We start from the raw sequence: 15919 nt of genomic DNA, 5'->3' as shown, positions 1-15919 counted from the left end.
GTATATATTTATTAATGATGTAAATTAACAACAGTTAAATAATGTTGTTTTTTAACATTGGTTAATTCACAAATAACATTAAATATTAACAATATATTTTTTACTTTATTCATTTGTGTTAGAAAAAAATATTCATGTTAGTTAATGGAAAAATAAATCATTAAAACCTTTGGTAACTATAATAATTTCTCATTTGTTAGCATTAGTAAATGCATTAACTAACATCAACTACCAATGAAAAATATATTTTCACAGAATTTAAAGTTTTATATGTTGTTCTGTGTGTGTGTGTGTTTCACAGAGTTGATGGTTTGGATTAACCCTTTAATTGCCGTATCCCTTAAAACCAAACTGCCAGAGGGTTACTGTAATGCTTGTGCTCGCTGGGCACCGTTTTATCGATGCCACCGGGGTGGCGTATGCTGACGGCTTGGGCCCGTCATCGCTGCTCGCAGCTATATTTTTTGGATTGAACTTAGACAAATCTATGATTTTAATGTTACTTAATCGCAACATTTAATCATTGCAGTTAATAGTGTCATAGACTATAGAATACCCAAGACATGTCACTCGTATAGTTTTGAATGGAGAAAAATGCAACCCTCAATATGGCCCCTCTATCGAACGAAGCCCCACCTTCTGAGAAAAAGAACCAAACGCTAATCGGTAAAGTCAAGTGCATCACTGCAGCTGCTGTTAGAAGTGCTGGTTGCAATAGAAACCGTAAGCGTTCTGAGACATGCATGTGTATGCGCACTGGCGGGTCTAGCCTGAGAAATAAGCTTTTTATAATGCTATTTGAGCAAAATAAACAACATTTATGATACAGTTGTTGTCAAATTTCATTGGTGATTTCAAATATGAAATTTAATCGTAAACTTGGTGACCAGTTTTGGAGAATTTGATGTTTCCCTATTAGAGATAGGAGCTGCACTTGCATGCCCGATAGGCGTTTCAAAGATGGCCGCTGAGTGATATGACTTGCCTTAAAGGGACTTTAATAGTGTTTAACGTCTGTTTGATTACATGTCATTAACTAACTGCATGAGTTTTACAGTACATTTCTGCCATATGGACATCAACTTGACAGTCACCACTGATAAGCTACTACTAAATATAATGTAGAAACTTTAAAATAGACACTTAAATTTTCTGTAAAGCTGCTTTGCAACGATTTACACGGTTAACGACAACAATGCACGAAACGGGGGAATGTAACACTTGGACAAATCAGACCCATTATTGTTTGTACCTTTCTGTGATTGAACATGCTTATTTCAAGGACATTGTGTTTATTATTACTGTTTTTGTATTGTATACTGTTTTATGCATGCTTGATGATCAAATCGTTTTTAGATGTTAGTGGAACATGTTCATAGTTAATGTGATGAATTACACCTATGATTACTCTGCTAGCTGGGATACCTGCTCTAGCTTGATTTGTCAGCATATTTTTGTTCATATTAGTCACTGAAATAAGGCCTTAGGGATTGTTCGCCTAAAAAAAAAAAGAATAAATTCACCTTCATGTTTTTCCAAAATCAGTATTCTTTCTTCACAAAAGATGATGCTTTGGAAAATGTATCATTGTTTTTTCTGTATACTTCATTGTGTTCAAATGGACCCCACTGACTTTCAAAATATAATGTAGTGCACAGACTCTTTATAATAGTTGTGAAATTACTGTTTTATTTTGCACAGGCAGTTAAAGAGTTAATACAAAAGCCCGGAAGAGAGAACTTGAGGTCTTGATAGTTGTTCAATGCTCGGCCAGATGTTAATGGCTGGGAGCGCTTTGGTGCGACTCGATGAGGAGCCGAAGTTTCACCAGGTCAGCGCGCGAGTGAGCAAAGAGAGAGCCAGCACCAAAGTTGGGTGTCTGTCTTTAATTGGCTGATTTCAGTCTGCCCCTTTTGCTGTTTGATCCAATCACAAGTGTTTCTGTAGGGTGGAGCCCCGCCCTGCACAGCTCAGTTTTCCGTGCGTAAATCCTTTGCTGAATTATTCCATAACATGAAGAGCTTATCCTAGCAGATTCCTATAAGTGCTTTAATCATACATTATAATGAGAGAGGTCCATTTTCATCCACACCAAATTATTATATGCAAATTATATCAATTATCAAATATTATATCAAATTATTATATGCAACTAGCTTTCATTTTAAATCAAATACCAAGTATTTTGCATACCCAAAGTACATATAAATTTTATCTATTCCGTGGTTAAGGCATAGATTAAACGATCCTAAATTCTAAATAATCACACCAAGCATGTGAAACTAAACAATAGTGATCGGGAAAAATTAGACATCAAAAGATTACAACAATAACATAGATTCCAGTAACACAGCAAGCTTAATTTAATTTCATGAAATACAACCTGAATATATATTGTACATATATTGTATATATTGCTTTTGAGTATATTGCTTCAATAGCAGCAACAATTATAATTTGTCCTTTTTGAAATACTTAAGCAAAAGACTTGAGTCTCTTTGTCTGTTAATAAAAGGTGCGTTTTCTTTGGAATGCGAGGAGGAGAGAGGAGAGTTGTCCGGGTGTCATGAGTGTCCCGTTGGGCATGTATCTGTGAGACTTCAACGCCCAGTCTCATCATAAAAACGTCTCTCTTGGTTGATACAATCATTGAATTTATGCGTTAATGGTCAGGAGATATCGGGGGGGGGGGTCTGTGCTGGAGCCTTTCCAGATGCCAAGGTCTTCGTCCTGTTTCTGGTTGAATTATGCTTAAGTGATAAGAAACAACCGTGAAGTCCTGTTTTAAATACATTCCAGATTTTTCCACACATACTTTGTTTTAGGGGGCTCGTGAGACGTTAAGGAGAGCAGAGCAGGATGCTTGGGCGCGGTGCTGGTCGTTAATTTTACGGCCACAGATAGTGCAAAGAGCAAATTTCTCCGGAATGTGCTGTCCTGTTAATAGGTGTGTGTGTGTTCTTGTTTCAACAAAGTTCTACATGGCCTATGAGACAGAGACAATGTGTAATGGTTTCAGTGAGGAGAAAGTCAGAGAGTAAAGCTGCTCTGACAATAGGAATCATTGTGATAGTTAATTTTTTGCTGGATTCCATATTATATCTGTACTCTTACAGAAACCCCAGCAATTCCATCTACGACAATGACATTTTTAACATGGACCTTTTATATAAACTCAGGAGTGAATCCTCTTATCTATGCCTTAGAATATTTCAGCCAGCATCCTCTCTGATGGGCATTTTTACAGATTATCATTCACATGCTCCACTGAAGAAAGAAATGAATACAGGTTTGGAATAACATTAGAATGTGTAAATGGCAGAATCAAATGTTTTGGGCGAACTATCCCATTAAAGGTGCATTAAATAAATGTCACTGTCAGTGTTCTTGATCTTTATGCTAATGCCTGTTGTTATGTAGTATGATGTAAAAGCATAAGTTTTTAATTTTATGAGCAAAAGCCAACAAGGATAAGTTGTGTGAGACAAAGCAAAATCAACGCTACTCACCTATCAAAAAGAAACAACACAAGCTCGGTGTCCAATTCGAGCACTTCCTGAGTTTCTCTCCACCGCTAGAAAGCTGCTCCGATCTATACTCACACGGGTCCTACCTCTTGCCTGATCGTAACCCTTCTTTTTAATATTTTGTTTCTATGATATTTTCCTCTTTTTTTTTTTATTTTTTTTTTTTTTATCTGCCATCATTCTCTATCTATAGTCGATCTGCTAATATACGTCCTGACTCCTGTGCACTCAAATAGAGCGCTGTCTTTCTACCAGTACAAGACACGCCCCCTTACTGCTGATTGGCTACACGTGTTTTGGGACTCGGTCAGACACTGCGGTCAAAAGCGTTTTTCAAAAATGGCTTAGTGCATGTGGCCTGGCCGCCACTACTTAGGCTAATGTACATAGCGGAAACCCTCATTTATCCTCTGTATACTGATGTTGCCTTTCGTAGAGAAAGTGAGGGGGACGGATCGGGTCACTATGAATCTGGGGGGGGTCATGTCCCCCCCCGTCCCTAGTGCCATCTGCGCGCCTGGAGTAGGCTCTCTCTCAGCCATATATGACCTGCAAAGTTATTTTTTCTCTGGTGTGTGTATGTGTGTGTTGGGGGTGGGGTGGGAGACAACCTGGTCTCTCACCTGGTCCCTGTCATGAATCCAGTCCATGGACTTCCATTCACTCGCCACCAGAGGTCACTCCTCCATCACATTGACTCTCACATTGCGCAGACTGTTTCACATTACCCCGGACTACATTTCCTAGCAGCCATTTCACTAATCACACACTCACACCTGAGAACTATCACACAATCACACACCCTACATAAACCATGGACTTTCTTGTTCAGACCGCCGAGTATTGTTCTGCGTTTAGCACTCTCCTAGTGTTAGCTGCCTTACCAAGCCATTCTGTGTATCTGTTTAGTTCCAGTATTATTCTGCGTTTATTACTCTCCTAGTTTTAGCTGCGATACGGAACCTGTTTCAGATTTTCTAGCCAGTGTTTCCTGGATCTACCGTTGTCTCACCATTTTGACACTGTTTGTGCTTCACTTGGACTATTGCTCATGTTTCTGGATTGCCCCTCTTGTCAAGCCCTCTGGAATAAAGTTCGCTGTCGACGGACTCGCGCCTGGTTTGGATTACTCTTGTTTCTCGTTTGCTGGTGTTTTGACCACGTCTCTGTATAATAAAGCTTGCAAATGGATCCGCACGTCTCTCATCTCATTCGCCCCGTTACAGTCCCACAGCTACAATAAAATAGTTTAGATTAATGTACAATGTTTTATAATAATTTATTATATTCAGTGTCCATTTAATTGATTTAACATTTTATATTGGGGGCATCCAAGTTATTTGACATTTGATTTTTTTAGTTTTTTGTTAAAGTAACAATAGTTACTTTCCCTGGTAATTAGTTACTTTAATATTGATGTAATTCAGTTACTAACTCAGTTACTATTTGTGAGAAGTGACTACTATAATAATTTAAAAAAAAAAGTAATATGCTCAACACTGCTTATTAATAGTTAGTACTGTGGCATACGAAAGTTTGGGAACCCCTTGCAGAATCTGTGAAAATGTGAATAATTTTAACAAAATAAGAGAGATCATACAAAATGTATGTTATTTAGTACTGTCCTGATGTTACGTGTCTGTTGCTATTCGTTTCGGTTTTGACCTTATTTGGTAGTTCCTGTCCTAGTTTTGTTAATCAATGATCTTCGTCACCTGTGTTAGATTAATTATCTTGTTTCCTTGTTTGCCCGATCCCTTTATAAGTCCTGAGTTTTCCCTTAGTCCTTTGTCCGTTCTTACGTTAAACAAGTGTCAAGTGTGTGTTGATGCCATTCAATAAAGAATACTCCTTTAGTTTACTCCTTCTTGGTGCGCCTTTTACTACAACCAATCGCAACTACTTTTGCGACTACAGAATCGCAAAGTAGTGTTTTGTCACTTCCCTTATATACCCAGATAACAAAGACAAAGAAATCTTCAGATCAGTTGTAAAAACATAAAATACCTTTTGGTTTTTTGGTTCCCGTGCTCAAATGGTCACACCTGGTGTAGAGCAATGTTTATCAGATTTTGAAAGGAGCCCGCCCAACAGAAGTACAGTTTTCAATATTTCTCATAATATAAGTGACTACTGTGAAATTGAGACCAATCGCAGAGACCTTTAAAACGATACCAAACATGAACAACAGGTTCACAGGATACATGATATGTGGGATATACATATTCTTAATGAACTCTGAGTGTTGCGTCCTATGACGTATTTTATTTGTAATCACTTTTTTTGTGCTTTGTGGTGTTTTTCTTTTGTTTCTCCTCATGTCTACTGCCACCATGCTCATGCTGGTGATTGGGATCACCTGTTGCTGATTTGGTGCCCATTAATCTCAGCTCCACTGATTGGCTGCAGTCGGGAGAATGTCAGCATATAAAGCCAGCACCATCTCACAACAAGGAGGGAGAGGGAGAGTTGCAGATGCTAACTTGCCGCATGGACTTCTTTTCCCTTGTTCCAGATAGCTTCATCCTGTTATGTTGTTGAAACCTGCTAACCATTGGTGTAATTGTAGATGTAGTTAAAGATTTATAGTTTTGTTTAGAATTTAAGATTTCTTTTTAAGGAAACCTGTAGGGAGGTGGGTGCCATTTTTGTTTGAATCTGCTTTTCTCCTGTTTATGTGTAGTCAGGGAGAAAGGGAAGTTTATTTGTTATTTATTTCCTTTTTTTTTAATGCTTAGGTAAGTTATGGTTAAACCCTAGTTAGAAACCTTTTTGTTTGTTTTGTTGGTCTTTGCCCCCTCCTGAAGTTTGTTTCCTTTTATCCTTTTCTTTTGATTCAATAAATATTTTTCTAAGCTCATTAGTTTTGGATGTCTGTTACTGGGTCTGGAGACAAGAAGTTCCTGTGCTCTCTCTCTCTCTCCAAAACTTAGTTACTGCTATGCCTAGTACTCCTAGACTAAAAAGAGGCTAGCACGTAACAAGTGGGGGCTCGTCTTTTCATGTGAAAGTATACCGCGTTGTAATTGTAAGTATCTGCTCATTTTTTTCTCTCTCTTCTGTTTGGCTGTTTTCTTTTTGGTGAGGAGGAAAGGCTCCTGTCGTGTTGAGAATTATGGAATTTGATTTGATGTCATTTACTCTTTCTCCTACCTTAGAAGTTTTTGAAAGCTGCAGAAGGGCAGATTTGCTGTTGATTGCAGACTTTTTTAATGTTGAGGTTCCAAGGCAGGGTACTAAACAAGTAATTAAGGATTACTTGCGGGGAAAGTTAGTTGATGATGGAATTTTACCAGATTACTCTGTTGTCAGTACGGAGGAACAACCTGGGAACACAGCAGAGGCTGTGTCAGGTGAGGTTTTGCTGGCGACTGAGTCTCTGAGTGAAGCTATGTTAGCTGTAAAATTGAAGGAGTTAGATCTGGAGATAAAAAAGCAGGACTGTGAAGGGCAAAAGATCAGGCTTCGTGTTATAGAGGCACAAGCAGAGAGGGACATTAGGATGCGTCAGTTAGATTTGCGTGCTCAGGAGTTGAATCGAAAACCGGTTCCTATGCCTCGCTCTAGACTCCCCTCTGCTGTATCGCCCGTTGCTTCTCCTGCTGCTTTTGTACCTCAAGTTACGGATAATGCGACTCCTGAGGCAGATTTTGATGTTGGCAGGTATCTTAAACTTGTACCACCGTTTAGAGAAGCGGAAGTGGATTCATATTTCGTTGCTTTTGAACGGGTCGCTACGAAATTGCGGTGGTCGAAAGACGTGTGGGCTCTGCTATTGCAGTGCAGTCTTTCTGGTAAAGCGCAAGAGGTTTGCTCTGCCTTACCAATAGATCAGTCCCTTGACTATGATATAGTGAAATCTGCCGTGCTGCGAGCGTTTGAGTTGGTGCCTGAAGCATACCGTCAAAAATTTAGATCACATTTGAAAACAGCCAAACAGACATATGTTGAGTTCGCAAGGGAGAAGAAAACCCTTTTTGAGAAATGGTGTCTTTCCAGTCGGATCATGACTCTTGATCAGCTTCAAGAGCTGCTCTTGCTGGAAGACTTTAAAAGTTGTATTCCAGAGAATGTTGTTGTCCATTTAAATGAGCAGAAAGTTGCAAATCTTTCTGATGCCGCGGTTTTAGCCGATGAGTTTGTGTTGACACATCGGATTGTGTTTCCCCCCGCACGTCGTGTTAGTGTGTCCCCTTCCATTTGCGAAGTATCTGATAGGGAAGCGACACGTGTTTTCTCATGCATTGGCAAAGGTGAGACTCAGCCAAGTGCGCGCCGTAAGAATGTTTCAAATGATAAACGAGCTTGTTTTTTCTGTCTCGATAGCAGTCATTTAATTTCTGACTGTAAGGCGTGGAAGCAAAAGAACTCTGCTTTCAAATCCAAAAGTGTTGCACTCGTACATCCCGTATGCGAGGAAAGCCACGTGACCGCTCTGTCTTATCAGCCTTTCCTACTGACTGGTTCAGTGTCTGTCTCAGTTGATTCTGAGTGTAAACCTGTCACCATTTTGCGAGATACTGGGTCAGTTCAGTCATTTATCTTAGAAGAATTGTTGCCCCGGTCTACTGAGACTTATTCTGGTACAGACGTGCTTATACGTGGAATTGGAATGCAGTGTATAAATGTTCCTCTTCACGATGTCTACTTGAAATCAGACCTTGTAACGGGTACTGTAAAACTTGGTGTACGTTCTCAGTTACCTGTTGAGGGTGTGGGCGTTATTCTGGGAAATGACCTCGCTGGGGGTGAAGTTTTTTCCCGTCCAATTGTGGTCCATACCCCTATATTGGGTGAGCAACCTGACCTAGCCCGTCAATTCCCTGCAGCTTTCCCTGCGTGCGTCGTGACACGTGCCCAGTCGGCTAAATTCAGAGACATGGTTGATCTCTCTGAGTCGTTTTTGGTGGCGCATGATGAAATTGTGGAAGATAAGATGGCAGTAGAGCCAGAAGTTTGCCTTAATACAGAGAATGCAGTTACAGGTCCTTTAAAAGTTGGTAGGGAACAATTGGCTGTTGCACAGAAATTAGACCCCTCATTGATGAAATGCATTGAAGCTGCTGTCCCCCTTAGTCAAGTGTCTAATGCTAAGGTAGCTTATTTCTGGGAAGATGCAGTGCTCATGCGTAAGTGGAGGCATGAAGCTCACGAGGATTCGCAAGAATCGATCCAAATTGTATTGCCAGCTGATTATCGAGAGCAGGTGTTAAAACTGGGTCATGAACATGTGCTATCAGGACATTTGGGTGTCACAAAAACCTTTTGCCGAGTTTCCCGGTACTTTTATTGGCCTGGATTAAAATCAGATGTGTCTAACTTTTGTAGATCGTGTCCTGTATGCCAATTGGCTGGGAAGCCCAATACAAATATACCAGTTGCCCCTTTGCAGCCGATACCGGTTATGAGAGAACCTTTTGAGCGACTCCTTGTCGACTGTGTGGGTCCTGTACCTAAATCCAAGTCAGGACACAAATATATTTTGACAATTTTGTGTACTGCAACACGTTTCCCAGAAGCCATACCTGTACGTTCGATTAGAGCCCAGGTGGTAATTAAAGAGTTGGTGAAGTTCTGTACTACCTTTGGTCTGCCTCGTGTTGTGCAAACTGATCAAGGGTCTAATTTCACATCAAAGGCATTCACTCAGACCCTTGCTGAATTAGGGGTTAAACATCAGCTCTCAAGTGCGTATCACCCTGAGTCGCAGGGCGCACTTGAAAGATTTCATCAAACCCTTAAATCAATGTTGCGCTCCTATTGTTTAGCCAGTGGGAAGGATTGGGCTGAGGGTCTTCCATACCTTCTGTTTGCTGTCCGTGAAGCAAAGCAGGAGAGTATTGGGTTTAGTCCCGCGGACCTTGTTTTTGGGCACACTGTGCGTGGTCCTTTGAAGCTGCTAAGTGAGCGATTATTAGCTAAAGTCTCCTCTCCTGTGACTGTACTTGACTATGTCAGCACTGTTCGTGAGCGATTGCATAAGGCCTGCGAACTTGCTAGAGAACATTTGATTACAGCTCAGTCAAAAATGAAGACCCGCTACGATAAGAAAAGTATGAGTCGTAGTTTTCAACCAGGTGATCGTGTTCTTGTTCTCTTGCCTGATCCGGGTTCTGTGTTCCAAGCTAAATTTTCAGGTCCTTATGAAGTCAAAGAGAAGCTCAGTGACACCAATTATGTCATTCACACTCCTGATCGCAGACGAAAGACCCGTGTATGCCATATAAATATGTTGAAGCAGTTTATGGTGCGTGGCGAGAAGTGTGTTTCTTCCCTTGTTTCATCTGTTGCTGATGCTACTGCTGGTGTGATTCCAGAGGATGAACCGGTTGGAAAGGATGCACAAGTTGTAGCTAAACGGCTTCAAAACTCTGCCATATTGAGTGGTCTGCAGAGCTTTCTTGTACATCTGACAGAAGAACAGAGTGAGCAGATTATTCGTATGGTTCAGGATTATCCTTCAATCTTTTCTGACGTGCCTGGTAGAACAACCATGTTAAAACATGACATTGATGTGTGTGAATCGCATCCAGTCAAGCAACATCCTTATAGAGTAAACCCTAAGAAGCGTGACATAATGAGATCTGAGGTGGAGTACATGCTGCAGCATGGAATAGCAGTGCATAGTCAAAGTCCATGGAGTTCGCCCTGTTTGTTAGTGCCCAAGTCCGACGGTTCTTATCGTTTTTGTACGGACTATCGTAAGGTTAACTCCTTAACGAAACCTGACTCCTTCCCTTTGCCTAGACTGGAAGATTGTGTTGACAGGGTAGGCTCTGCTAAATATGTCACAAAATTAGACTTGTTAAAGGGTTATTGGCAAGTCCCCCTAACTCCAAGGGCATCTGAGATCTCTGCGTTTGTCACTCCCGAACACTTCCTACAATATGAGGTTCTAGCTTTTGGCATGAGAAATGCTCCTGCCACCTTTCAGCGCCTTATGCAGGTGGTTTTGAGAGGAGTGCCAAATTGTGATGCGTACCTAGATGATTTAATCATCTATTCAAAAACCTGGGAAGATCACGTCAAAACTTTGGAGTTAGTATTCAGTCGCTTGGCGGCTGCCTCCCTAACCTTGAATCTGGCCAAATGTGAGATAGGTAAAGCTGTGGTAACCTATCTGGGGAAACAAGTTGGCCAGGGTTGTGTTAAGCCAGTTGAGGCTAAGGTTGCTGCCATACTTGAGTTTCCTACACCCCGTAACAAGCGTGAGTTACGGCGATTCTTGGGTATGAGTGGGTACTATCGTGGATTTTGTTGTAATTTCTCCACTGTTGTGTCACCCCTCACGGACCTTCTCAGTACTACAAAGAGTTTTAAGTGGAGCACCGAGTGTGATAATGCTTTTAAGGCTGCAAAAGATCTCCTTTGCCATGCCCCAGTGTTGTCGGCCCCTAATTTTGATCTGCCTTTCAAACTCCAAGTAGATGCCAGTGGTACTGGTGCTGGGGGAGTCCTGTTGCAGGAGGACTCCCATGGAATTGACCACCCTATCTGCTACTTCTCAAAGAAGTTCTCGAAATGTCAGCAACGCTACAGCACGATTGAAAAGGAGACCCTGGCTTTGCTTCTAGCTCTTCAGCATTTTGAGGTTTACTTGGGAAGTAGTGCCATACCTATTGATGTGTACACTGACCATAACCCACTGATTTTTCTCTCCCGCATGTCCAACTCCAATCAGCGTTTGATGCGCTGGGCCCTAATTGTCCAGGAGTATAACCTTAACCTCCAACACATTCGTGGAAAAGACAATGTGGTGGCGGATGCACTGTCTAGAACTGCAGATGGGGAAACTTAAGTGGGTTGGTTAACCAACTTAGGTCTGAATGGCTCTACTATTGGACTTCTATGAATAGTTTATTTTACAATCTGTGGGTTGTAAAAATTTAATGTTGGGGGTGTTGCGTCCTATGACGTATTTTATTTGTAATCACTTTTTTTGTGCTTTGTGGTGTTTTTCTTTTGTTTCTCCTCATGTCTACTGCCACCATGCTCATGCTGGTGATTGGGATCACCTGTTGCTGATTTGCTGCCCATTAATCTCAGCTCCACTGATTGGCTGCAGTCGGGAGAATGTCAGCATATAAAGCCAGCACCATCTCACAACAAGGAGGGAGAGGGAGAGTTGCAGATGCTAACTTGCCGCATGGACTTCTTTTCCCTTGTTCCAGATAGCTTCATCCTGTTATGTTGTTGAAACCTGCTAACCATTGGTGTAATTGTAGATGTAGTTAAAGATTTATAGTTTTGTTTAGAATTTAAGATTTCTTTTTAAGGAAACCTGTAGGGAGGTGGGTGCCATTTTTGTTTGAATCTGCTTTTCTCCTGTTTATGTGTAGTCAGGGAGAAAGGGAAGTTTATTTGTTATTTATTTCCTTTTTTTTTAATGCTTAGGTAAGTTATGGTTAAACCCTAGTTAGAAACCTTTTTGTTTGTTTTGTTGGTCTTTGCCCCCTCCTGAAGTTTGTTTCCTTTTATCCTTTTCTTTTGATTCAATAAATATTTTTCTAAGCTCATTAGTTTTGGATGTCTGTTACTGGGTCTGGAGACAAGAAGTTCCTGTGCTCTCTCTCTCTCTCCAAAACTTAGTTACTGCTATGCCTAGTACTCCTAGAATAAAAAGAGGCTAGCACGTAACATGAGTGAAACCTTTTGGGGGAAGAGCGGGAGAGGCAGAGATGGCAGGGGGAGAAGGGGGTTGTAAATTAACAAGGGGAGTGGTGCTGTTTTTAAATTCTTATTATCCAATGAAAGGTTAGATTTTTGTGAATTTTTTAAATAAAAGATCAAAAGGATTAAAAATGCAGAATAATTTTCACAGCCGCCTTTGGCCGATATTTTTGGCCATGACTATGTATGTATGTATGTATGCATGTATGCATGCATGCATGCATGCATGCACACACAAAGTCATGGCCACAGCTTTGTGTCTTACAAAATATTTGCATCCAATTCATCACTGAATGCTTTGAATATTTAATTAGTAGGTGGGTTTAATGAAGTATAAACCAACCTCACTTTTAATGGGTTGTCCCTGTTTTCTGTACATATAAGTTATGCCACAATCAGTGGTAGAAAGCAGAAAGCTGGCAGCTACAAATGAGGATAAATCAATTGTGAATATATATTTGACGAGCATCATGGAGGACTACAGTCAAGAAATTCAGTATTGCTTTCCAAACAACAATTTTTCATGTTTAAAAGAGATCAAACTTGAAGTGGAGTACGTCATTTTGTACATGTTCATTTCTTTATTATCAGTGTTCACTGTGTTTCTGAATCTGCTGGTGATCATCTCCATCTCTCACTTCAAGCAGCTTCACACGCCAACCAACCTGCTTATTCTCTCTCTGGCTGTGGCTGACCTGATTGTGGGACTGATTGTTATACCTTTCATGGGCATCACATTCATAGAATCATGTTGGTACTTTGGAGACATATTTTGTTCTTTATTTTTATTTATTTCTTTTATGGTTGTTTCAGCATCTCTTGGTAATTTAGTTTTTATATCTGTAGATCGTTACATTGCTGTGAGTGACCCTTTGAGATACACAGTAAGGGTCACGACTGATAAAGTTGTTTTTTGGATTATTATGAACTGGCTATGCTCTGGCATATATTCTGTCATCATTTTATACAATTCTATGTTTTACCCAAAAGCACAAGACAAGTGTTATGGAGACTGCTCAGTTTCTTTCAAATCTGAACATGTTGTCACAGACCTCATAGTCACTTTTGTTGTCCCTTCTTCTGTAATCATGTCTATATATATGAAAATCTTCTGTGTTGCGAAATATCAGGCCAAGGTTGTAAATTCTGTCTCAGGTGTCAGCAGATCACAAAGAAAGGCAGCAAAAACATTGGGGATTGTGGTAATGGTTTACTTTATGTGTTGGATACCATACTATATAGTCACTCTTTTCGAAGGAAATGAATCAACTGTTCAATTTAATGTAACATGCTGGATTTTGTACATGAATTCCTGCATGAATCCACTAATATATGCACTGTTTTATAAATGGTTTAGAATATCAGCTAAACAAATTGTGACTCTAAAAATATTTAAACCATCATCAGAATTCTTCAGTCTTTTCCCAGAGGATAAATGATCAGTTTATAATTTTTTAAAAGTTGTTTATATCTTTTTTTACCGAGATTGTTACTTTGTATTTGAGAATGTGTTGTACATACAATGGAAGATTCAGTGAGGAGTAAATCTGAGAGTAAATCAGCTCTGACATTATGACTCACTGCGACAGTTTTTCTGCTTTACTGGTTTCTTGTCTAACAAAAAATAAATAAATAAAAAATAATAACAGTAATCTCGAATCACTAATCCTTTTTGCTTTATTTTAACAGCTACAAAATATAATTTAAACACACAACTCCTTATATTTACTATTTAAATCAGTGTGCTCCCTGATGGACATTTTTTATAGATTTTTAATAATGTTTGTGAGGAGTTGATTTATTTTTCAAACTGATGTAGTATTGTCATGTTGTATTTCACAGTGCAAAGCTGACACGTCTGTGGTGTTCATGTTGCTGCAATGAAGGCCTCAAAGATGATGGAATAAAGATTTCCATTTCAAAACAAGTTAAAATTATTTAACAATACTACTGTTTGTTATCCTCACACCCATGTGTTCACAAACAAATATTCGGTAACACTTTATTTCGATAGTCCACTTTAGACATTCTACTAACAGGAAGTAACTTTGCAACTACGTCAACTAGCAGTCATTAGAGTATTAGTAGACTGTCTGCTTAATATGTTCTAACACTTTATTTTGATGGGTCCACAACATACAACATAGACTATGAGAAAATTTGCAAGCATATGTCAACTTATTCTACTAACCCTAAACCTACTCTAACAGTCAACTCTGAGAGTTAGTAGACATGTAGCTGCAATTAGTTTACATGTAGTTACAAAGTCACTTATTGTGTCACTAGCTAACTCAGTACTGTGATTAACATTGTTTCTGTCAAAAAGCTTTGAAAAGCTTTCATTGAACTTTCTACTGGAGCATTTGCACTTCATCAGCACTGAAGAGCTTCACCTACAAGACTACATGTTTTGTCTGGATTGTATAGCCTTATTAGCTACTCATAACTACACCATTTGGAAGCAAATATCTTCTTTCTCCAATAGCCATGCATTTTCATCTTGCTATTTTAACATAGTGTAAATAGAATCTATAGCTATTTGCACTTAGTGTAAATAGCATATCGTTAAAAAAATGTTATTTGCACAGTGTAAATAGCATCTAATTTCTATTTACACTGAGTGTAAATAGCATCTATCGCTATTTGCACTTAGTGCAAATAGCCACTGCCAAATAAAATACAGTGAGCCAAACATCATCGCGCCCGCCGTTGTGTCACCTTTGGAACGCGACTGAAGTACAAAGGCTACAATGTACATAATAAATAATAGTTTAGCATTCAGATACGTTACATCGCAAATATGGAAATATTATGGAATATTTGGATTTGTGACGAATGAGAGAGGTAGGATACACCATAGACATATATAGACGCCCTATTCGACCGCTCCAGGTACGTAGATGTGGCCGCCATCTTGGAATGGTATTTTTAACGTCATTCACCATTCAGCCGTTCTGTGCATGATTGTGGCATCTTTCGAATATTCAGTGATAACTATGGTGAATGACATCAAGTGTACCGCTACAATATGGCAGACAGCTTATGCATAGCGGTCCATAGAAACAGTCGCTAATGAGGAATCTACGTATATCTATGGGATACACGAGCACAAAGCCCCATTTCGCAAACAGTTGAGTGTGCAAGCCTTTAAAGTATACTCCTTTGTCAGTCTATGTGAGAGACACGTTCAGAATCAGCACATGGTCACTGTCTAGTGGGCTTTGTTTACAAGTGCTCAACTCATGGCATTTGCTGTTCTTCTGCTGGCAGTTATGAAACAGTGTTGCATTACTGCGGGCTCCCCCTTCTGGATTGGGGGTGAATTGCCTGTATTCGTCGTAAGGCCTCATGCACCGAACCGAGATGTCCGTACATTACCGTGCCACCCCTAAAATATATATATATATATATATATATATATATATATATATTTGTATTTTAGTATGTTTTAGTATGTGAGTTTAAATTCTGTAATGTGAGGTGGTTGCTACCAAAGCATTACTGTCACTACCGAAAATGTGCTGTCACTACTGAAACGGGGTGTTTTGTCAAAAATAAAGTATACTGATTGCCTTTTACAAAGAAAACTTGGATTCAAAATATGACAAATCTCATAAATTACATTTGAAATATTGTTAAAAAATTAATTATGGATTTACCACTGAATTTTTTTTTATTAAAAATATATTTACAATCTAGATGTATCTTAAGCAAAATCTTAA

The 15919-nt window shown here is 39.5% G+C and overlaps 1 protein-coding gene across 1 annotated transcript; it reads left to right on the top strand.

Annotated features, from left to right (window-relative positions):
- Positions 1-12583: 12583 nt before the first annotated feature.
- Positions 12584-13636, top strand: LOC306863809 (trace amine-associated receptor 13c-like; the record flags this gene model as incomplete). Its single annotated transcript, XM_079407358.1, has 1 exon — positions 12584-13636. One exon carries the CDS (start codon positions 12584-12586, stop codon positions 13634-13636), a length of 1053 nt encoding a protein of 350 aa, XP_079263484.1.
- Positions 13637-15919: the final 2283 nt, after the last annotated feature.

This window comes from Barbus barbus (genome assembly GCF_936440315.1).
Source record: "Barbus barbus genome assembly, chromosome: 45".
NCBI lineage: Eukaryota > Metazoa > Chordata > Actinopteri > Cypriniformes > Cyprinidae > Barbus > Barbus barbus.
This window is presented reverse-complemented; position numbering and strand designations above follow the sequence as displayed.